Here is a 25,206-nt window from a genome sequence, read left to right on the forward strand (position 1 = left end):
AAGTCTGGCCTTGACTGCTCTGACTGGCTGCTAGCGCCTTGTTGTTGAAACGAGGATACATCTTGTGATGCATGATGTTGAGGAGTGTATACCTGTTGAATGTTCTGGTCCTCACGGAAAAGAGAAGCTCTCAGGCCACGCATTTCTACCAACAGGTGCTCCTCTCTTCTATTTTGTCCTTCCAAAAAAACTCTCATCATCGTCAACATTTCTTCTGCTGGCGACGGAACCGGAACGGGGCAGCTGCAGGTTGCTGCACCCCTTCATCCTCTACCGACAATGACGGCGCTGGCGATTGGGATTGCTGAGGTTGCAATCTTGTGTGCTGGCTTGGAAGGCGAGTTGGCATTCTTCGACTAGCCATTATCCCACCACTGCCACCATATGTTGCGGGGTTCTTTTAAACCTCCTCGGAATAAATGGCGTAGTCAATAATATGCACCAATGTCATTTATTGTGCAAAGCCTCCCACAGGGCAGCAAAGTGGTGTCGTGTAACATGTATGATATGACATGAATGGGTCGTTTGGACTGGTGGAACCAAGTATCATCACGTTCGAGGGTGTTATCAGAAATGTGTCGCAAAACTTTATGTAACAATGTTATGATGATTAAGGGTGTGCCAACATCATGTCATGGGAAAGGGTGGAATGCTGAATGTGGGTTGAAGCTCAGTTTATGGTTAGCACTTGTAGTTTGAGGCCTCAAGATCAATGGCCATATTTGGCCATATTTTGCAATATTTCTCCACTCCTGACATAGCCTTATAGCCCTATTCATTAGTCAGCAATTATTGAGTGCTTATTAGGTTCATAAAACAGCAACTTTTGCATTGGGATACTTCTCAGTGCTAGTACAAAATGTGCTATTTGGTATTGGAATTCGCGCCTGGCCTCTTGAAATGAGTGATTGCTTTTTGGCTGATCCCGATGTATTTGTGCGCGCAAGCAGAATACAACACACGTTCATTGTGCAAGCGCACAGTAAACAGAGAGAAAGGCAAAGGGTGGGGGCTACATAATGGAGTAGGCTTGATTTATAATAAATAAATAATAATAATAATAATAATGATGATGATGATGATAATAATAAATAATGGTAGTCATGCCTAACTAGTACTTATTTGCGATGAATCTAGAGGCTAGGAGGATTGAAGCATGATTGTACTTAAATGTCAGTTTGACATGAATTAGGACCTGTCTTTTTACATGCAAGTCAGATGTTATGACATGTAAGCATTATAATGCATGGGTTTCATATATTTTATTACTTTGTTTAAATGACTGAGTATGTGTTGATGATGAGCAACATTGTGAAATGTTGAGGAGATGTGATCCACTGGGTTAGCATTTTGTACTTGAACAAGAACATCACACACAGTACAATATGTTTTGCTGACAATTGCATGGATGACGACAACTGACGTTGCACTTACATACTACCATGAAAGGAGCAACCTTTAAAGAAGGTAATACGATTTTTGGATGAATTTTCCGATACCTTGTATGGGGTGATTTTTTTATGTCATATATGGGTGGACCTTCGGATGTATGCTATTAAAAAAGGCATTTTGGGGACTTAAGAGGCTTTTTACGACAACCATCGCACGTCCGTGATGGCCTCAGCAAATTTCGAGGTAAATTAACAAAGAAAATGTAGTCTCTATTTGCAGCTGTTTAGCAGGTTGAAATAGAAAAATAGACTAGCCCACATGTTACAGATTGGAAAATTCTAAAACATTCAGAATTAGGCAGATTAGGAGAGGGAAATTTAGCTGAGTGAAAAGGAAAGCCATTAAATTAAATATAAGCCTCTTCTCCTATTTTAGTACAGTATGCTTAAATTTTATTTGACTTTTGTGGATTAAGCTAATTAGCTATCCAATTGATTTCACCCAAAATGATCACAGTTCTTCAACATTATTTGCCTTTTTATTTTGTAATTTGTGAGGTTTTACTCTCTCTTTACACCTTGAAGTTTGATTTATTTATCAAAAAACTGTGAGTACCTGGTTTTAATTTCAATGAGTGAAACTTATATAATTTCCGAATTTTTATTGTTACTTCACTTTTCCTTAATTTTACTTTTATTGAGAGCGTTGCCTTGCTTTATCACAATTTAACCGTACTAAGGGGTTTTGAGTGATATTGGACTTTGTTTTTGATTTAAGAATCATTTTATCATTTATTCATTTTTATCCATTTTCATTCATTTATTAACCAATATTGGAAGTTGTTTCTGATTTAAGAATCATTTGATCATTTATTCATTTTTATCCATTTCATTCATTATCCAATTTTGGAATTTTTGGGGGATTTAAGAATCATTCTATAATTTTTTCATTTTTATCCATTTTACTTATTTGTTAAGCAAATGTTTTGAATTGTAATAAAACTGAGAACATTTTTATTACTTTTCAGATTGTTTTCTACAACCAAAGGTATGGATTTTATACAAAATGTACTGTTGGTTAGTTATTGAGATAACTATACAAAGTATTAATAAGCAACTTTATCTGGAATTGAGATTAACTAGCTTAAAGTATTTTGACTTATTTGAAAAAGGAACATAGCCTTTGAGGAGGTGAGATAGTTTACTTAAAGTTTATTTCTTTTTGATGAAGTTAACTCGATATTTGTAAACTTTCACCGATAGGATTTTCTTTTGATTTAAGATATGTTCAAACCAATCAGTTTCATGTTTGAACAGCATTGAAATCAAATTTTAAGTTTTGGTTGGGTGTCAGTAGAAGACGTGAGGCGGGGCTAAAGTGTTGAGGTGACATTGGCTGAAGAAGCCATAATGGCGGCCGCTTGCAAGCAGCTCACGGTCGAGCCGTTTTTTTCAAAGACATCGACCAACGATAAAGAGCACATTGATGATGATGATGGTGACTCCGAGGTTGACGCCGAAGTTGGAAGCGCTGACGCGGCGGCTATGACAACGTTATAAAGGTTCAAGGGCGAGCGATGCTGACACCGGAAAACACGGAGCACAACGCTCAAAAACGCTCAGGCGGACGTTCAATCGGACGACGAAGAGTGCCCCGAGTCCAATGCATATTCATCGGAGGAGTGTGTACAGTCTGCTACTTGCTATTTATTCCCCGGAAAAAAAGGCCGTCAAGAAAGTGTAACGTTTGCACGCGAAACGGACAAATGCGAAAGTGAAAGTAAACTGTTGTGCGAGTCCAGGGCGTCTCCTTGCACGCAGGAGAGCGTTACAAAAAGAAAAACTGTATTTGAAACATCCACATAATTGTAAGTAGTACCACAGTTGCACACATTTGTAAATAGTTTGCGAAATTGTTTTGTCAAATTGTTACACTGTTGAATGGAAATAAACGTATTTTGCAAACTGAAAACACTTTTTCATTGTTGGTGAAAGCGTTTTACAGAAGTAAAGCACTATTTAAGTGTTTGTGGCATCAAGTGTACAATTCACTAGAGTGCATGAGATAACATCGTTTCACAAAAAGCTCTTTTTCTCCGCTTTTTGTTTCAAAACAGAGAATTTCGGTGAAAGAAACCATTTTCTATTGTTGATTACTGAAGAACGGAATAAGGTAGAAACAAACTTTTTTTTTCTGATGAAAGTCCAATCTTTCATTTGGTAGTATGTGTGTTTCCATAGTCCAAACACAACATTTTCTGTGGACCTTGAAAGATCAGTCAAAATGCTTAAATCGGCTGGCACTGGCGACAACCCGTTTCTGAAAACGTCTGGCAGTCAAAGAGTTAAGGGTTTATTTGAAGCGAGACCGGTCTGACGCTCCAAATCTGGGGCAGTGAGAACCTAAACGAATCATTCTCAAAGCTGGCTTGGAGAGACCCGTCAACTCCTTGTTTTCGACCGTGTTACTGCGGGTGCAGATAAAGGGGAGCTTTAACCCTTTGAACGGAGACCTGGCGCCCAATATTTGCAAAAAACTTTCAAAACAGCCAAAAAGTTCAAAAATTCCAAAATACTATTTACAAAAAAAATCTATGCACAAAAACACTGAATGGAGTTCGTCAATAACATCCACTAGTTCAGTTGGGTCTAATGTACAAATGTTTTCTACTCACGGTACCTTCCTCCTCAACACCTACTAACAGAACCGTTTACCAAGGGCTCTTTTTATTTGCTTAGCCCTTCCCCCTGTGCATCACATGGAACCATTTTATATAGATTTAAATAATATTTTGTTCAGAAGGCATTTTAATCATTTTGGTAGTCAGTAGATTTTCATATAATTTAGTCACATATTTTCCACTCATAAATTATGACAAAAACCATGGTATTTAATCAAATAAAAACTCACCCGACTTATGAATGGCGTGAAAAAAAAACGTATTTAAAGGACACGTAAGCTACGCCCATGTTTGGACTTCCGCGTTGCTGTCTCCATGTCGGCTAAAGCGTCTCGTCTCTGGTGAGTTAGCAACTTGTGTGTAAATGTATGCTATCAAAACAACAGTAAAACCACTAAATGTGCAACCCTCAGTGGCTCTACTGGTACTGGGAAAGAGGTGATAGTAAGAATAGTGTGGTGTCCTATTAGTTGATTTAATAACGAGGTGGAGGGTGGGGGGGTTTTGGTGGAATGAGTGTTGAACTATAAATTGTGTGTGTGATGCGTGCTAGCGTCTCTTTGGTCAAGTGTATGGACGGAGCCGCTCCGTCACATTATCCAATTATTTATTGTGAATTTGCATCAAAAATCTTTGCAGTGTGTTCTTCATTGTTCATCTCCAAAAGAAATTATGATGGTTCTTGCCCAGGGGTGGACATACTTGCTCGATCCAAAACCTGCAGGACTCCAGCCCTTGAGGACCGAATTTGCCCATCCCTGTTCTAGCCACTCCAGTTACAAAAAATCTTGTTACTGCTACATTTTTAGTATTGATTACACTGAGAAATAAATATTTTTCATGTTTTTTCAGAGAGAGAAGACTTGATATTAAGGCTACATACTTAAACTAAAGCATAGATTATCTACCAAATCTGATCTACTACTCATATAGAACTGAAGTGCCCTGAATTCATTATGAACACGCCTAGATGAAAATGTCAGAAATGATTCGAACTAAAATAACCTTAGAGTGACGTCAGCTTCCAGGGAGCTGGCTCCATGCTGTAGGGCTCTGTTGAAGGATACTATGGTGTTTTCTGGGGCCAGCTGGAAAACATAGTGAGACTCGTGTCATACACTTGAAGCATTTGAATAAATCAGACATCATGATTTTATATTATTTTATTACACTTTTAGAAAGATAACAATTTTATTCTACTAGTTTAGACAGTGGCCAGTGATTCAAAGGGTTGCACTTAAAGGTGTATTCAAGGATCTTTTTTGGCTGCGTCTTCCGGGTGGATCATCTTAACGATTGGTTCTCCATCCAATCAATCAATCTGCCTTAACGACGTGGTGTGTATTAGTTCCTAGCTGCGTATGCGCACTTCGAGTATTTGTAGCAAGTAGCCGCTGAGCTTTGCATTCAGCCATTCATCGTTGTAGCTCCACTGATCTCACAACATACTTTGAAAATGGCTGAGAGCCGCAAGAGGACATCCGTCTAAGAAGTGAAGCCGGCTGCAGAGACTAATGAAGATGATGATGAAGATGAGCTTGCACGTTCCCAACATTTGATGGGCGTTTCCCCTGCAGGAGCAGGTAGGATGGTCTTTTGCATGCGCATTTTTTAAAAAGAGACAAATGGAACGCTTGGCTTTTACTTTTCCTTGAATACACCTTTAATATTTGGATCTTCCGGCATATGGCCTAACCAATCACAATGCAATACAATAGCAAGTTGTAAATCTGAGCAAAGGTTTACGGTAGTTAGCTATCTCCCCCGCTTTATGTGTATTTGGAGGAACATTTACTTGGCTCTGAGATGACAGTGCAGAGTAGACTCTTTTGCTCACAAATGTGAAGGACTCATTGAGTCACCTGGACAGTTAACTAGATTAGACAGTGAGGGCTGGCCATAGACCAACTCACCATTGGAGCTCCTCGTCGGCCAATTACGTCTGGGCGAGGCTTGAGGCTGAGACTGTCCATTACGCAAGGGCAGGAGAATGTGAGCGGTGTCAAATAAAGGGCCAAGAGGATGATTATGTAGGTAATTAACACCATCATCTGGAAATCTATGACAGAGGCACAAGTTTTAGATTACGCTTCATCAACAAAACAAATGGATTCACTGAAGAGGCTTAGCATGTGTTGGCTGGAGGAATTGTTAAGCCGTTTAAATCCTAGTACATTTGAGGATTTAACAATGGTTATGAAAAGTGAACCCACAGTTGGGCATAATGATTGGTTTATACCTGGCATAGAAGATGGAGGATTTAAATGATGGAAAACCCAAGGTATCCATGCAATCAAAGATCTGTACAATAATGGAGAATTGCTCTCGCTCAATGATTTATCTAAAAAATACCAAATTCCTCAAAAACATTTTTATAAATATCTCCTTCTTTGAAAAAATGGAGAAAGGAACTGTCAGAGTGTATTGGATTGAAAAGACATATATAAATGACATATATTGCCAACGGTAAACTGAGAGAAAAATTTTAGGAACCATATTCTACCATCATTTCATCTGAAAAATAGGGACAAGACACCTAAATCACTTTTGTTTTATGGTACATTTTTATGTGTATGTGGAGATGTAGATATGCGCATACAGTCGTGGCCAAAAGTTTTGAAAATGACACAAAGTATTGGTTTTCACAAAGTTTGCTCCTTCAGTATTCTTAGATCTTTTTGTTAGATGTTACTATGATATACTGAAATATAATTACAATAATTTTACAAGTGACAAAGGCTTTTATTGACAATTAAATAAAATGTATGTGAATTGTCAATATTTGCAGTGTCGACCCTTTTTCTCAATACCTCTGCAGTTTGCCCTGACATGCTGTCAATTAACTTCTGTGCCACACCCTGACTGATAACAGCCTATTCTTGCATAACCAATGCTTTGAGTTTGTCAGAATTTGTCAGTTTTTGTTTGTCCACCCGCCTCTTGATGATTGACTACAGGTTCTTAATGGCATTAAGGTTTGGGGAGTTTCCTGGCCATGGACCCAACATGTTGATGTTATGTTGTTCTCTCTGAGCTACGTAGTTATCATTTTTGCCTTATGGCAAAGTGCTCCATCATGCTAGAAAATAAATTATTCGTCACAAAACTGTTTATGGATGGTTAGGAGAAGTTGCTTTTGGAGGATGTTTTGGTATCAGTCTTTATTCATGGCTTTGTTTTTAGGCAAAATTGTGAGTGAGCCCATTCCCTTGGCTGAGAAACAACCCAACACTTAAATAATCTCAGGATGCTTTACTGTTGGCATGACACAGGACGGATGGTAGCGCTTGCCTTTTCTTCTCCGGACAAGCTTTTTTACAGATGCCCCAAACAATCGGAAAGGGGATTCAGCAGAGAAAATTACTTTACCCCAGTCCTCAGCAGTCCAATCCCTGTACCTTTTGCAGAATATCAGTGGGTCCCTGATGTTTTTCTTGGAGAGAAGTGGCTTCTTTGCTGCCATTTTTGACACAAGGCCATCCACCAAAAGTCTTCGCCTCACTGTCCGTGCAGATGCTCTCATACTTGCTTGCTGCCATTCCTGAGCAAGCTTCGCACTGGTGGTGGCCCAATCCTGCAACTTCATCCAGTTTGGGAAACGGTCCTGCCGTTTGCTGGACTTTCTTGAGAACCCTGAAGCCTTTTTCACAGCAATTGAACCTCTCTCCTTGAAGTTCTTAATGATCCAATAAATGGCAATTTGGGGCTTAGAAAATAATTTCAATTCATCTGATTACTGTGCATAACATTCTGGAGTAACCCTAACCCTAACCCATTCAAATTGCCATCATCAAAAATGAGGCAGTAGATTTTGTGAAAATTAAAATATTAAAATATAATATTTTTTTATTAATATTTCTCAAAACTTTTGGCCCCGACTGTATTATTTAACATCTCATTGGCTGTATATGTATATGAATAACTTGCAAGTATGCATGTACATGTACCAGCTCAATGGCCTAGTGGTAGAGTGTCCATCTTAAGACTGGGGGGCCGTGGGTTCAAAGACAATAAAAATGGGACCCATTGCAATTTAGTAGGAAATGAGGGGGGGGGGGGGTTAGATCACCAAAATGATCCCTCAGCGCAAGCCCCTGCTGCTGCTCACCGCTTTCTCAATGATGGGTCAAATGCAGAGAACGAATTTCCCCCCACTTAGATGGGCGTGGCAATCTTTAACCTTAACCTTATGCTTGCATATATGCATACGCATTACGCATATGTGCAGGCATGTGGGTGCAGATCTGCAGGTTGGTAATGCATGTGTGAAGTGTTATGATGTTCTGTTCTACTTGGGTTTGTGTTCTTCATTATAAAAAAAAACAAAAAAAAACAATGAATAGATTGGGGGTGATAGTGAACCCACAGTTGTTGAAATACCACATTTCCATCAAGCCCCCATCTGTTTTGACTTGCTACAAAATAACAATTAATTTGGGGAGAATACACCTAGATTTAAAATAAACCATAGTACAGAGAGGGCCCTAGAGAAAGTCACTAATGACCACCTTTCTGCCTTACTTGTCCTTTTATATCTCAGTGCAGGCTTTGACTAACTTGCCCACCAAATCCTTTTACAGAGGTTGGAGCATGCCATTGGTATTACGTAAAGTAACTGCCCTAAATCGGTGTTGTGATTGGTATTGTCACTGTCGTTCTAATATTTTCAGAGTATGATTTGGGTATAAGAAGGGATGTGCCCACACTTTTAGTTAGGATCGATCACGTCTTTGTGACAGACATATCCTTTATCTTTTTTTTATAGAAGTCAGGCTGCCTCCTTTATAGTCGTAACCGCTATGTGTCTTTTTTCTTTCTTTTTTTTGCCCCCCTCGAAGGCGGAACCAAACCTGACGGTTCACAGTGAACACGTGTATCAAATAAATCGTACTAAAACAAATCCGGATGAATATTTAAGCAGTGTAGAAAATGATGTACTCAAACACAATATAGGGCTAATATATTTATAAACTAATAAAACAATTGCCTATGTCATCTCCAAATTAATTCGCAAAATAGGATCTATTACCCCGACGCATGTAACTAAATTAAAATACAGTACTAATTGTACAAAATCATATTTTAAACACTACCGGGCCAGGAGCACGAGCCATGCTTTTCATGTTTATGCAGAGTGCACTTGACGCGCATGCTCCATTCACACAAACACCGCTTTTCCTCTTTTCTTTTGTCCCAACTCCCAGACAACCAGTGCCGACGTGGTGCTCTTGACAAAACAACACGTGATGATTGGGTGGTGTCTTGTCGGTTTCAGACGTATAGTGTGGGTAGACGTCCGGCCCACGACACTTTATCGGCCAATCTGACAGCCGCGGCTTTCGTGGTTTGATTAGAGGAGAGGATTGATTAGGATCACTTGGAAAACAATCTTTGTTGAGCACAGGTACCTATTTTTCATTAGAAAACCACAAACAAAAAAATAAAAGTATGAACGAATATAAAAGTACAAATACTAAAACAATTATCTTGTCCAATGGAGTCCCAACATGTACTTAGTGTGAAATCTGAGTTTATTTAATGGAACACAAACCTAATGTATATGCAGGGAGCCTTTCTAATCCGCTTACTATACTGTGCTCATATATAAAAATGTGTCTATCCTGCTTATTCCAGCGTTGTTTTAGCAGCGGCACCTTACCATCCCAATGGAAGACGTCCCGCATCACACCTGTCCACAAGAAAGGCGACAAGTCTGATCCTTCAAACTATAGACCGGTTAGCCTGTTTTCCATAGCCAGTAAGGTCATAGAGTCTTATAGTATTATAAATGGCTTCATGATTTCACACTTTGAAGATCATTCCCACCTGTCTAATTCTCAGTATGGCTACAGAAGACACCGCTCAACCATCCACCCTCTTGTCTTCCTTTCTCAAGACTGCAGTGATGCTCTTGACCATCCATCAAGACTGGAAGTGAGAGTTGTTGCTCCGGACATCTTCCGATGGCATAATAAGCCTTTACTTTTACCTTTTTTGCCAGGTGTGATGTGCGTGAAACTCACTAAGTTTTGGTCAATGATAAGACCCTCACAAATCAGTGTACTTTTTTATTTTTTGGCAATGAGTTTCCCCGGTTGGCATTTTTAAAAGTATATATATATATATATACACACATTATCGTTGCTATTACTCATAGCACAATATTACTTTTATTGTCCACAGAGGGCAGCAAAAATGAATAAATTAATTCAAATTGCATACGTATGGATAGGTCTGATGCCACTGAACATTTTGAGTGCTCGAAAGGGAAAAAAATATTCTTAAATGATTTAGTTATCACAAAGAGTATCCAAATTTTGTACATTATTTTTTTTATATTTCGTCCCAATGGCTTGGTGTTGCTGTATTTATAACTGAATATTGTCATAGTGATACCTTAAGATCATGACGATAAACATACATGTGAAGTTTGGGAATTTTTGGAGCATGAACCGGGGAGTTATTACGTATTTTGTCTTTCATGGAAAAGGAAATATAAAACACAAAATATGATGCCACGGTCCTGTCATACAGTATTTCGAAAAATCAAGCTTTTTTCCCCCTTTTGTTGGCCCAGGTCATGACATGGCCCAGGCCAAGTGTGAAGGCAATCGGATCGAACGTGTAAGAGAAATTGGTAAAAGAATGCCCCCTGTAAATGTGCAAAAATCTGCAAAAATGGGACATAAACAGATTTGTAGCTCACTTCCTGTTAATTTTAGCATATGGGTCCAGGATACTTTTTTGAAGGTCTTGGGCTCCCTCATATATCTAAAAATGTTTACATCTTGCTTAAACGTACAATCGGGGCTGCTTTGTCAAAAATTTCAAGGGGGTGCTAGTGAGTCATTTAAAAAAAATCACACAATACACAATAAAATATTGCTCTTTTTGCCAGACCCGATGTGTTTGCCAAGTTTCATGAGTTTCTGTGCATGTTAAGGCCCTCAAAATCGGCGTTTTTTTCTTGGCAAACAGTGCCTTGCGACAGCGATTAGCGAAAACTCACAAACTTCGTATTATTACATCATGAAGGCCTAAACAGTCTTCTGAGCAAATATGTGGTAGATCCAGTTAATGTGGTTGGAGTCAAAAGTCAAAGAAAAAAATGTTAAAAGAATAAATAAATGCCAATAGGTGGCGCTATCAGTCTAATTAAATATAAGTTTATAGATGTCTTCAGGCCTGGACTCTTTTGAAAAGATAGGATCATCTGGGTCAAGTTAACGCAGCTTTTATTGTCACGGTGAATTATCAGACTTTGCGGCACCGTAACGGCCATGCCCTTTGGCGAAAAGTTACAATATTCAGTGTGGGGCATTATCAACATCTTAAGGCTTTTCTGACAAATTTTCAAATGGATCCCTCAAATGGGCTCGGCACAGTAGATAAAAATGTAAAGTATGAAATTGGCGCTACATGTATAACCAAATATCATATAGATGTTTTCAGGCCGTGGCTATTAAGATACATGAGAAGTTTGGGATTTTTTGGCGCTTTTACAACTGAGTTATTAAGCATTTCCTCTTTAGTGACAAATGAAATATTAAAAGGCAAAATTTGAGGCCTCGCCCCTGTCATATAGTGTTTCAAAAAGTCAAGATTTTTCCCCCAGTTGTTGTCCCTGTTCTTGAGACGATACATGCCAAGTTAGAAGTAAATCGGATGAAAACTGTTTGCAAAGAGGGAAAAAGTATAACCACAGTGAATGTGCAAAAATTGTCCAAAATTGGACATTCAAAATTTCATAGCTCACTTTCTGTACATTTTAGAATATCACTTCCACTGATTTTTTGGTGTCTTGGGGCGCTTCCCGTGCCTACCAATTTTCGTAGCCCTCGGTCAAACGTGCCGGGATTGGTGCATATTTTTCTTAGGGGGCCCTATATGTTGTTAAGTTGTTATGACAACTTCATAATATCACATTTTTCGCCAAGCCCAAGGAGTATGTAAAGTTTGGTGAGTTTTCGTAAATGTTTAGGTCCCAAAAAATGCGATCATTTACGAAGAAGAAGAAGAAGAAGTATATCAAGGATTCTCATTTGTTGGACTTCACAACCGCTTTAAAGCAGGTTTGATGTCACACCATGTGCCACCGTGTAGAGATGGATCAAGAAGTAGCTTTGATTGACTGCATGCTGGCATCTGTACAAACAGAATGGTAAGGTTATGGTTATGGTCAGCATTTTCATACAATAAAAAATAATTATAACTTCATAGCATTGTCATTATCTTAACACAGCCACTGACATTATACGTAATCGGTAAAACGTTTACCTTTATCTTGTTAGCCAGAAAAAAAAAAGAAGATTTGTCACATCTTAATATCAGAAATAGTGGTAATACTGATAGACACAGACATTGTTCATAAACGTTTCCATTTGTATTATTTTTATTTGACTTCAGTATTGAAGGCAAATGAGTATGTTTACAAGTGTTAAGAATGATCATTTGAATTTCACTGCAAAACTTGTTATAACAACACATGGGATACTGTATGTACAGTATAGGATTTTGAAATAAAAATGGCAAATATGTCATCATGAACTCACATCATATGAAAGGGTGTTGGGTTTAATATATCTCAGTTCAAATATACAGGTAGTTTTTGAAGACATTAAAGAAGTGCAGGGACAAGCTATTGACCGTATGTTTACACTGTCCCAGCTATGACAATGCAATGGCCCAGGTAAAAGGAAATACATTCAGGACAGAAAGTCACAGTCCTAAGGTAGGCTACAAATCTTTAAATGAAAATCGTGACTTAAATGTGTTAAGTTTTCGTGACAATTAACAACATGAGATGAGCTAGCTAGCACAGGATTACGAGCTATAATCGTACAATAAATCTTACCTTCATACTAAAGCTTATTTCTTTCTGCCCACTTTGAGTGCTCTGCATGTCAACCGACGTTTAAGCTGTTCCACACGGTGTTTGTATATTGAACCATGTTGAAATGTTCACGCCTGGGACGTCCTCTTCTTCCAAAATGACGCGTAAACTGGTGTGGCTCGTCCGCTGAACCAATGAGGTTGAGCTTTAGCCTGCCCAAATCCTCCCGAGCCCGCCCTCTTCTCTACGAGTACAAATCACGGAGCTCTACAAGTACGAATCAGTTTTGCACCATCTGTAGCGAATAATTTGGTGCAAAAGTCACATGACTGGAGAGCAGGAGAAAAAACACTTGTGACTCCTAGTGGCAACTTCTTTGACTACAAGTTGTCATTTTTACAGGTACAAATCACGACTTTTACAGATACAAATTTACACTTTTTTCTACAGGTTTTTTTTTTGTACAGGTACAAAAACAAATTTACAGGCACAATTTTTTTTTTTACCGGTACAAATCACGACTTCTATGTCACGATGCGTCCACGAAACGGCGTGGTGACTGTCGATGTGTGGCGTAGAGGACCCAAAATGCAGGAAGGCAGGAGAACCACGGCAGGAGTGCGGGTTAGACCGTTATGTTTTATTGTACAAACTCAAAATCAAAATGACAGCACAAACTCCGGGGGTGACCGTGACAATGGCAATGATCCCACAAGGGACTGATCACCACCCGGGAATTAAATGCACCCACACTAATTAGGGGATTAGTCACACCTGGGGCCAGGCACAAGTGGCTGAGGGCCCGGATTGGTCAGCCTGCGGAAGGGCAGGCATCCACTCAGGACCAATCGGGGCCCTCAACCAAAGCCAGCTCTACCCAGACATGACAGTACCCCCCCCCCCCCCCTTAAGGGACGGATCCCAGACGTCCTAAACAAAGTCACCGTCTGTAGTGGGACCCGGATGAAGGCTCCGGCGTAGAGTCCAGGGACTGCAGCGGCACAGGCGATGATGCCAGGGGCTGCAGCGGCACAGGCGATGATGCCAGGGGCTGCAGCGGCACAGGCAAATGATGCCAGGGGCTGCAGCGGCACAGGCAAATGATGCCAGGGGCTGCAGCGGCTCAGGCGATGATGCCAGGGGCTGCAGCGCAGGACGTACGCCGCCGGAACTGGAAGCGGGCGCTGTACGGGGGCCGCCAGAACTGGCAACGGGCGCTCAACCAGCGCCGCCGGAAACACTGGCAACGTGCGCTCCGCGAGCGCCGCCAGAAACATCGGCAAGGGCGTTGCCATCAGCGCCGCCGGAAACACTGGCAACGTGCGCTCCGCGAGCGCCGCCAGAAACATCGGCACGGGCGCTGCCATCAGCGCCGCCGGAAACACTGGCAACGGACGCTACACGAGCGCCGCCAGAAACATCGGCAACAAGCGCTGCACGAGCGCCGCCAGAACTGGCCACGGGCGCTCCCCACGCGCCGCTGGAAACTGGAAGCGGGCGCTGCATGCGCACGGCCAAAACAGGAACGGTACCTGCCTCTTGATCCGCTGGGTCCGTTTATGGTGGGATCATTCTGTCACGATGCGTCCACGGAACGGCGTGGTTCTCCTGCCTTCCTGCATTTTGGGTCCTCTACGCCACACATCGACAGTCACCACGCCGTTCCGTGGACGCATCGTGACATTCTACAGATACAAATCTATACTTTTTTCTACAGGTCCAACTTTTTTTTTACTACAACTAAAAACATTTTTTTACAGGTACAAGTTACTTTTGCACCATATTTACCTCCATAATGCACCCCTAAACCAATCTTTAGGAATGCATTAAAATAAATCAAGATTGATTGATAATTTCCTACTATTGAACCAAGGTAAACCAAAGTAATTGTCCTTGGCTTCCATGACCTCAGTGACAGTTTCTAGTGATATGGTTGTTTTAGATTCTGTCGCATTCACTCTAGGCAGCACAGTGAGGAACTGCGGTATCACTTATGGCCAAGATTTATCATTCAACACTCACATACAAAAAGTGGTAAGGACTGCATTCTTTCACTTACCTCACTTAAAAAAAAGGTCTCTCTTTTGCAGTTAGCTGATGCAATTATTATTATTTTTTTTTACATCATTTAAAATAATTGCCTAAGTAATTTTTTTCAGATTTTTCAGGAAACACAAAAACATTTACCATTTGCATCATGAGGAGATGTTTTAGGCCAAAAATATTTTTGCAAAAAAAAAAAATGACTTGGGCAATTATTTTAAGAGGGTGACGACACGCGCTTGTGACATTTATGCTCATTACTGGAATATTCTCATAGCAGGCTGCTCCAGCAAGTACTGATTCGAATGATATGATGCAACCATATCTTCCTAGTGCTAGCCTCACTACATAAAGAACGTTTTCATCAGACGAAGCAACTACTTTGTGTTTCCGATGTATCCTATGGGTCACATACAGCATAAAGAATGGGTATTCTATGTTATATTTTGACCTCCAAAAATGTGAATTGTGCAGAATTTGTTAATTTATTTGGGTTATTTGCACCTATTGATTTTTTTTAATACTGCTTGCTGAGGGCTTGACTTTCAGCACACCCTAGGCTGGTTTCCAGATAATGTATAGTAGTAGATAATTTCTGACTCCACAATACTGTAGAGGAGTGGTACATGGGCCAAGGAAAGACCCATCCAATTTTAGTGCTGATCTGGATAAGACAGGGATTTATTTCCAGTCCACTTGCATTGGGTTTAAAAAAGGCAGTGGCCCACCACACAGATAGCGCTGCATTAAAAAAAGTTCACTGTGTATGGCAGTTGCCACTCACTGTGCACACTAGGGTTATTCCCGTTTGACATTACAGCAAGATAATTTGCATAACAAATATTATGTTTAGGTGTGTGTTACACAAGTATGCAGTTTGACAACTATTTTCCCAGTAGCAGAGGTGGAAAATCCAGGTCCAGAAAGTAAAACCCCTGCCACAGTTTGGCTTTAGCCCCAGGTGCTAGCTTCCTAGCTAGCTCCCTGGCTGCTAGCTAGCAAGCTCCCTAGCTAGCTCCCCGGGTGCTCGGTTACTTGCGAGGCAGCTAGCCAGCTAGCACAAGGGGCTTAAGCCGAACTCTGGCATGGTTTTTAATTTCTCGACCTGGATTTTTCACCTCTGCAAGTAGGCTGTTAACATGACAGTAACTGACCATTCATTAAGAAGATATAAGGTCCAACAATGATTGAGGAATTGACAGCAGAGCAGTGGTGGGTGAAATTGTAGAGAACACTTACTGGATCTTTCTCTGCGGACCACATAACCAGCGACCAGCCAGCTAAGAGCTGTGACTGTTGTCAGAGCGCCGATATGCAAGAATGGTGCTGTGGACTAACATTAGAACACAATTATATCATGAGAGACAGTCCATCCTTCTGTGGCCATAATCAATAATATTGGTGATAATTAGTGTTGAAATAATTAACAGTATGAGCAGGGGTGCACCTAAGGGGTGCGCTGATTCGCATGGGAACTGGAAATTGAATATTGCACACCAGTTTAAGGCTGGCACTGTGCTTTGGTGCTCATTTGAGAACCCCCAAATATTTATGTGCCTCCCCGGTTATGAGTATGATAAAGGAGCCTTTAAAAAAATATATAGAACTTTTAAAAAGTTTACAGGTAACAAAAATATTTTTGCTCATCATTCTTAGTCTCTTAGACCTCTCTTTAATTTTAAAGTTTTAATAAAGGAAAAGTTTGAAAATAGTGATGTACTGATAAGCCCCCCATCCAACAATGTATTGTGTTTAAAATATGCTATTTGAATTCAAAGGTTTTACTGTGTACAGACTAACAATGTCGTTTAGACTATAAACAAACCTGCAGAGACACGAGCAGGATGTCCCACTCGTCTGCCCATATGTCATCAACAGATATAATACCAGCGATAGTAGTAAGGAGCGTAGCCAGCACTCCAATCTGTGAAAATGAAACACACAATGATGAGGTCACTGAAAAAACTTGCAAGAAGCAAAACTCAAACAAAGCTGTAATTCACTGCACCTTGTGGAGCCAGTAGAGATTAAGCTGTTGTCCCAAGGATATGTGGAAAAATGCCAAGATCTGATGAAAAAAAAACAAGATCTGATGAAGAAAAATAACTTCATTCTCTCTGTCATATATATATATATATACACTGTTGAGCGGTCATAATAAGCTATTAATGCAGTGCTCATTGAAAATATTTATCTGTCAGTGTCCTCTATTATACAATACCTTAGTTCCACTGTTTTGGTCTTAAATTCCTGTGTAATTTGTCCTGTTTTCCTCGTAGAGAGCTCAAAAGCCGACAGCTTGTTTTGCGCATGCGCAATGAGAAATCAAGTTGTTTTAATTCCGAGAGGTTGTTTCTGTACGTGCGCCTTTTGAATGGCAAAAAAAGATGGCAGTAAAGCAGCATTGACAACGCGCTTGCGCATAATTGGGTTACTTGCTTGTTCTGCGGTAAACAGTCAGTGGTTCAGTTCATTGCAGAGTCACAATGAGTGCCGTTTACCCGGCTAGCTATATATATATATATATATATATATATATATATATATATATGGAGAGAGAGAGAGAGAGAGTCAGTCGATTATTTTTTTTAATCATAAAGTCATGCGATTAGCATGACTTTAACTTATGATTAAATCGCAAATTAATCGCACATTTTCCCAATTTATATCTATGTACAATATTTTTTTCAAAGTTTTCATACTCTTGTTAATATAAAAGTGGGAATAAATGTTAAAGGTTGCGCTCTCTTTTTCTTTTTCTTTTTTGTATGTGCGTGAGTATGTGCGTATGTGTGAGTGTGTGCTCATTAATTCACCTAAAACCTATTCAAAATCCCATACCGTTCACCTAAACCGAATACTTCAGAATCCCGCTCGAGTCGTGAAGTTGTCAGGAGACCCGAGGAAGGATCAAAGAAAAGACAAAAAGTTCAATCCAGCACCGACCAGACATCACCTACTACCCACCGGGTTACCAACCAGAATCTTTCACCAAAACCCAGAAACATCTAAATTCCAACAAATTAGGCAGACCTCAAGAGACCAAAGGAAAGACTGAGGAAAGGAAGGAAGGATAGATGAAGCAGAGTGAGATCCACAGACATCAGCCTCCACCGAGTCAACGACCAGAGGAAGAAGCAGATTGTGTTTGATTTTCGGTAGATGCTGGTGAGGTGGATCTAGCTAGCATGCATGAAAACCTCCACCGAAGAGGGGAGCCGTCGACCCTGGCCAGGGCAGAGCAAGCACAACCCCCCAGGGGTCCTCAGGTCGCTGCAGCGCCAAGGCACAAGGCAGGGGCCACCGGCCGGAGAGCAAACCCAGGAGCCCGGAGCGCCCCCCCACCCCAACACGGCCCGCGCCCCAACCCCAACGCAGCAGAATGGGGCACAGCAGGCCCACCAGGCACCCCACCAGCCCCCACCCCCCACACAACGCCCCCGCCCCTTACCCACACCAACCACAACCCAGCCCCCACCACCCCCAGGCCCCCAAACCCCCAGACACCCAACCAAACCCCCAGACACCTGAACCCCCTCCCCGCCAGCCCCCCCAACCCCGACTGTCGTAAAAGACACTCTTACCATCAAGACTGAAATGTAGCTAAATCCCATGGTGGTGCTTGCAAGGATGGGGATGGTCTCATCCCTCCATTCACCAGAACGGTTATACACTGACCTGGAATTTAAACAGGTTTAAGTTTGATGTATCTAGATGTTGCTCAATAGAATAAAAATAACAATCATTACAGTGTAACTCAAATTGATTGCAAACAGAATAGCAAAACAATTCTAAATCTGTTTCCCATGCTGTTGTTCAAATATAACTGACTACAGGTGGAAAGGCAACACAGAACCTATCCAGAAATAGTTTTGCTCGAGGACATTTTTTTACCTCTCTCTCTCTCTCTCTCTCTCTCTCTCTCTCTCTCTCTCTCTCTCTCTCTCTCTCTCTCTCTCTCTCTGACTCCTAGCTAGTTTCTATTTTTCCTTATTTTTCCCTAAAACCCTCACCACAGGTGGTAGCTTGAAAGGCACCTAGTTCTCTTTGCAGCAGGATGACGTTGATGCTTAAAAGAGGCATATCCTTTGAGGGCTGTACAGGACTGGGATGAGTTCTTCAAACCTACTGTCAGACCATTTGGTGGTACAATGTATCAAGTGCTCCTTTGCTTAAGCACACTTTTTTTTTCCTTTTTTTTTTGCAGGCCGTTTTTATGGAGGGTGGTGGCCTGAGATTTGTAAAGCACTTTGAGTTGCTTTTTTAGTATAAAAAGTGCTATATAAATAAAGATTGATTGATTGATTGATTGATTGATTGAAGGTTTGTCAATCCGTCATTTATGTACACCCATTTTGCTGACGAATGACAAACGATGGAAAATAAATAAATAAATACAAATAACAGACTAATAATCTTCACTAACCGGGTCCGTGCCGACTGACCTTCTCAAGCCATCACTGACAGACTCCCGTTTCACTGACGAGTAACGGAAACACGCAACGCTAGTCTCGCATGTGTTTGTTCGCAGTGCTAAATACATCGGGGTTGCTTCTAGTATTACCCTTGATTGGTTGCCATGACAATAGAAGTCTACAATCTTTGTTTGATGGTTATGGTTTTCTGTCAAATCTTGGTGAAATGGTATATGTTTGACAATAGTTTGTGAACAATTACTTCTTCAATTATTTCTGGCTTGTATGCGAAACGGAAGTCAGACAGAGAGAGCTCGCTCGCTGGTGAGAGAGACGAAAGCGTAATATCGTGTGATTGATATCTTTCATTTATCTACTACTGGTTTATAGGGCGCGCACGACATGTTATATTTTGTTTTATTTGAGGAATTTTTGAATCAAATAAATGGTTGTAAATGTTGATTGTAAATAATATGGAATATCTTTGCTTTAGTTTTCACGCTGTTCCATAATGGAAGATCAATAAAACGATTGTGGACACCGTGGTCCGTTACCGGAGTAGATACACTGCTTGTGCTGCGAATGCATGTAATGTAATACGTAGTACGTGTAATGTAATGTATTAGGCGGCACGGTGGCTGACTGGTTAGCACGTCCGCCTCCCAGTGCAGAGGACGTGAGATCGAGTCTGGGCTTCGGCCTTCCTGGGTGGAGTTTGCATGTTCTCCCCGTGCTTGCGTGGGTTTTCTCCGGGTACTCTGGTTTCCTCCCACATTCCAAAGAAATGCATGGCAGGTTAATTGAACACTCCAAATTGTCCGTAGGTGTGATTGCAAGTGTGGGTGGTTGTTTGTCTCTGTGTGCCCTGCGATTGGCTGGCAACCAGTTCAGGGTGTACCCTGCCTACTACCTGAAGCCAGCTGGAATAGGCTCCAGTGCACCTCGCGACCCTTGTGAGGACAAGCGGTTAAGAAGATGGATGGATGTAATGTAATACGTAGTACATACTCAGACAGCAGACGGGAGGCCGCCGAAAAACAGGATGATCTGACATTCCTTTAAATAGTGGTGACAAACTCTAATTTTGCAATGATGGAAGCCGGTTAAAATAAAGATGGCGCTGCAAGCCGACTGCCGGTCCGCTGCTTGCTGTACAAATGTGAATATGAACATGAATGTGAATGTACAGTATGTTCTGCTAAGAAGGTAATGGTCTTCTCTAGTAGTAGTCTTTCAGGTCTGAGGAAGGTCAAAACGGACGCCATGTTATATCTCGAGAGATTAGGTGGAGGTACCTGGGAAACAGTGCCGAGGTGAAGTGCAGGGCTAAGGCTACAGCTATAAAACAACAGCAGTTGAGATGCAATTGATAACGGACAGATGGTCTGGCCTCTGGTAAATGACGGACTGGCAAAATTTACTGACGCGCCCACCTCGTAATTCGTTTGTTCCCTAAAACCTATCAAAACGTTCTATTTTAAATATTGCCATGGTCCCAAAAATGTATTTAGATGTTTTTTTATGTGTTTTTTTTATGCTAGAGCATACAGAAGGATTTGATGCAGCTTCTGACCTGAAGAGTTCGCTAGAAGCAATGGTAGTTATTACAAAAAAACGGCCAGTAGGTGGCAACAGAGTATAAGAGATTAGCCATGGCCATGTTGCAACAAGCTCTTTTTGCCAGTGTTTTCAACTGGTTTGTGAATAATGATGAAACTTAGCTATATTGTAAAGCTAATTGCTGCAAACGGAAACAGATACAAATTTACTTCTTTTTCCCAATCAAAGAAGATACTCTAATCTTTATTTTGTTAGGTTCCATGTTTTTATAGCAATAGAACACAATATTCTGTGGGCCTTGCAAAATCAGTCAAAATCCAGTCAAACAGAAGGGGGTTGCTTCAGTGAAAATGGCTGGGAGTGAATGAGTTAAAATAGCTTAGTCTACTACTGATGTACATCCTACTACAGATGTAGTTAAAAAAAAAAAACTGACTCACCAATTGAAGTCGTCAAAATCATTTTGAGCCACCAACCAGAAGTAGGCCCAAACAAGGAGTAGGAGAAAGGTGCTACACAAGATGATAAACCACAAACACTCCCACTGTAAAAACAAAGAAGAACAATTGAAATATTTAACAAATGCCATACTATTTTGATTTTCTGACTGATTTCTGATTGATTTCTGACTGACTCTCACTGATTTTCTATATCTCCTATGCTCAATAGGGTCGCAAGTGAGCTGGAGCCGATCTCAGTTGTTTTTGGCTGAGAGACGGGTACACCTGAGCTGGTTGCCAGCCAAATGCATATCGCTGGCGTCGACTGAAGCCTCAATTGGGTATACTTCATATTTGGGAAAAAAACAACTCTTTATTGGTCAGTCCAAAGGTGTGGGGGTTATTTTACGAATTATTGACCAATCGAAATGATTGAAAATGGCTTGTTCTCTTTGGTGATGCAGTGTTAATGGTTAAACAAATGTGTCATTTTTGGGGTCTCCTGAAAAGTCACTATTTCGGCGGTACAAGGTTTCGGCCCGATCACTCAACTGTGAGTTGTGCTCTATGAGCGTTTTTTTTACCATGGTGAGTGTATGGCCAAGCAAGCGGGTGGCTAATTGTTGAGCCCCTCTAAAACTACAAAGCATACACAGCCCAGAGTGTATTTGGTGCAAATGCCATACTAGCGCCAACTTCTTAAGACTTTAAGATTGAGTATATTTTGTCACTTTTCTTTTCTTACATTAATAATCTCTTCTCATAATCATCTTTGAAATGCTGCAACAAAAACCGACCTTATTACAGACATGAACGGATTTGCCTCCAGCCCCATTTATTCAGATCAATGGTGAATGAATCTGACAATTTCAATTCCCATCATGCATGTGGCTTCTTATAATTTGGTTTAACATGTTTGTTTTTAAACACATTTTTACAGCATGTCTTCTAAATTGACATGGTGGGAAAGGGAATGAAGGAGAGTTGTGCAACACTCAAGGACTCAGTCCCTCAGTAGTTAAACAGGATTAGGCGGTAATTCCATGTGTGAGGAGACCAAGGCCAATGATAGGCTACTCAACACATCCTGTTACCACTGATCAGCTTTGGCACCTCACCATGCCTCGGCTAACCGTTTCCAGCAGTTTACATAAGAGACTAGAATAAATGACAAACGTAAGGTAAACCTTTTGTGTGTTTGTGGTGCTGGGATCTGGCCTTACAAACAGGAAAATCTAAGACAGACATTTATAGAAAAACAGCTACTCACAGGTCAGGCAACAGTGGTGGAGTCACCTTGACTGGAATACTATTTTACTCACGACACCACATATATGATGGCGTATTAGGGCCACCTATAAATCCTTTTTTTTAGGGTGGGGGCAAAATTCCAAGAAAAAAACTTGCAAATATGCGACTTTATAAAGTGGCAGATTTGCGAGAGAAAAAACTAACTTACAAGAAATACACGTAGTGTACTACTCGGATGTTTGTGCCAATACTTTTCGGTCGGGTTTTCAAATAAGGAGATTGCTTTAGCAGAGATTAACTATATGATGTTAAGCATTCACTCTTTGAAGCGTTGGGTACAGCCAGCGAAAAAGATGCCTCTCTTAGCGAAGGTCCACATCCTGAAGATCAAGTTAATTTGTTAAAAGTATACTTGTACATTTATGTTTCCAGAATTATTATTTCCACATTCATACATTTTGGTATATTTCTGTACAAGTAGCTAAGTTGATGTGTCGAATCTGCTGCTCTCTGTCATTCACTTGCATTTACCATAAGTATGCTAGCTTCTGATTGGTTAGTGTTTATCAGCTGATAGGGGATGAGGAAGTGTTGTCGTTCTTGCTGCCATGTATGACGAGTAAAGTTTAAATTAAGAATGAATCCGTCTCCATCCTGTCTTTTCATTTTATAAACAGTGTCCCATTAACCACCAACGAATCCTCACTTTAGACTATGGCTACGCTATTTCTCATAAGCTCATTAGTTTTTTTCTCGCAAATTTATAAAGTGGCAAATTTGCGCGGGTTTTCTGGGAATATTAACCCCGCCTCTGAAAAAAATATATACGTGGCCCTAATACGCCGTCATACAAAACAAACAAAAACTCCACACGGTTTAATTATTTTAATTTCTGAGAAACTCACATTCTATTGTGGCTCATATGTTAGCTTGGGGGTGGGGGTAGGGTTCTTGCCTCGGAAACATACACATGCTTGTCAATTACAACATCTGTGTGCTGATATTGATTTTTCATTTCATTTAATGAATATTTAATAAATAAATAAATCTATAACAAATAAACTGATAAGAATAACTTAATTGATGCATTTGTCAGCTGAAAAGAGACTGCACCAGGGGTGTGGTGTGGTCACTGGTGGTGTAATCCTCAGCTGGCTTTTTAAATCACATTAAACAGTCACTTAGTAAACTAATATGAAAATATCTCATGTATCAGTGAAGGTTTAATTTGATATTCATGCAGACTCTCATTCTGTTTGATAGATAAAATACTGTAAACTTTACTCTGAGATGAAATGCCACCTTCCAAAAATGGCAAGAGGAGAAAGGCTCACATCCATCCACTGATTTTCTATATCTCCTATGCTCAATAGGGTCGCAAGTGAGCTGGAGCCGATCTCAGTTGTTTTTGGCTGAGAGACGGGTACACCTGAGCTGGTTGCCAGCCAAATGCATATCGCTGGCGTCGACTGAAGCCTCAATTGGGTATACTTCATATTTGGGAAAAAAACAACTCTTTATTGGTCAGTCCAAAGGTGTGGGGGTTATTTTACGAATTATTGACCAATCGAAATGATTGAAAATGGCTTGTTCTCTTTGGTGATGCAGTGTTAATGGTTAAACAAATGTGTAATTTTTGGGGTCTCCTGAAAAGTCACTATTTCGGCGGTACAAGGTTTCGGCCCGATCACTCAACTGTGAGTTGTGCTCTATGAGCGTTTTTTTTACCATGGTGAGTGTATGGCCAAGCAAGCGGGTGGCTAATTGTTGAGCCCCTCTAAAACTACAAAGCATACACAGCCCAGAGTGTATTTGGTGCATATTAGGTTGGGCAATTACTCAAAATGAAAATGTGATTCTGATTTTGACTTCTCTCACCTTATCCATCCATCCATCCATTTTCTTAACCGCTTTTCCTCACAAGGGTCGCGGGGGGCGCTGGAGCCTATCCCAGCTGGCTTCGGGCAGTAGGCGGGGTACACCCTGAACTGGTTGCCAGCCAATCGCAGGGCACACAGAGACGAAACAACCATACTCACAATCACACCTAAGGACAATTTGGAGTGTTCAATTAACCTGCCATGCATGTCTTTGGAATGTGGGCGGACGTGCTAACCAGTCAGCCACCGTGCCGCCCTCTCTCACCTTAATAACATTATATTTAAGAAAAACAATTAACGTGCTGAACTGTGTGATGTATTTGTAAGTTCACAATGTTGTTAAAGTATACAACTTGTCAGACATGTGCACTTCTATCATTATAGCGGCCCGTTATTGACGGTTAAGTGCTTCGGCATTTGTGAGTCCTTTGTGATGCAAAGCCTCGAATAATTACATAGACTGAGCAACAACAGAAGCAGGTTTATGTCCGTCGATCCGGTCAGTACAGATGGTCCTTTCAGCCTGTGTATTTTTTTGAGGATTCGCATCATAAAACACTCACTTAAAATGCGGAAGCACTCATCGAAAGGTGGACATCCATCAATTACGGGACAACATAACGGAATTGCCCACCTCTGCACCTTGTAACTTGCGCAGCAAATGTGTGACATTATGTGATTCTGCCCTCCCTGAATGTGAGTTTAACTGTTC

General features: G+C 40.8%; 1 protein-coding gene across 4 annotated transcripts in view; it reads right to left on the minus strand.

The window, feature by feature from the left end:
• gdpd5a (glycerophosphodiester phosphodiesterase domain containing 5a) overlaps positions 1-25,206 on the minus strand; it is a 105,198-nt gene that overhangs the window by 56,852 nt on the left and 23,140 nt on the right. For 3 of the 4 annotated variants that reach the window (XM_077547497.1, XM_077547498.1, XM_077547496.1), the window contains 7 exons: positions 21,364-21,467; positions 18,533-18,626; positions 16,957-17,016; positions 16,774-16,872; positions 16,188-16,281; positions 5,986-6,131; positions 5,078-5,160 (listed from right to left, as the gene is read on the minus strand). In XM_077547497.1, the coding sequence (XP_077403623.1) occupies positions 5,078-5,160; positions 5,986-6,131; positions 16,188-16,281; positions 16,774-16,872; positions 16,957-17,016; positions 18,533-18,626; positions 21,364-21,467 (680 nt within the window). The remainder of the gene's footprint in view (positions 1-5,077; positions 5,161-5,985; positions 6,132-16,187; positions 16,282-16,773; positions 16,873-16,956; positions 17,017-18,532; positions 18,627-21,363; positions 21,468-25,206) is intronic. The other variant, XM_077547499.1, reaches the window with a different exon arrangement.

Source organism: Vanacampus margaritifer, chromosome 16 (genome assembly GCF_051991255.1).
Source record: "Vanacampus margaritifer isolate UIUO_Vmar chromosome 16, RoL_Vmar_1.0, whole genome shotgun sequence".
In the NCBI taxonomy this organism is placed as follows: domain Eukaryota; kingdom Metazoa; phylum Chordata; class Actinopteri; order Syngnathiformes; family Syngnathidae; genus Vanacampus; species Vanacampus margaritifer.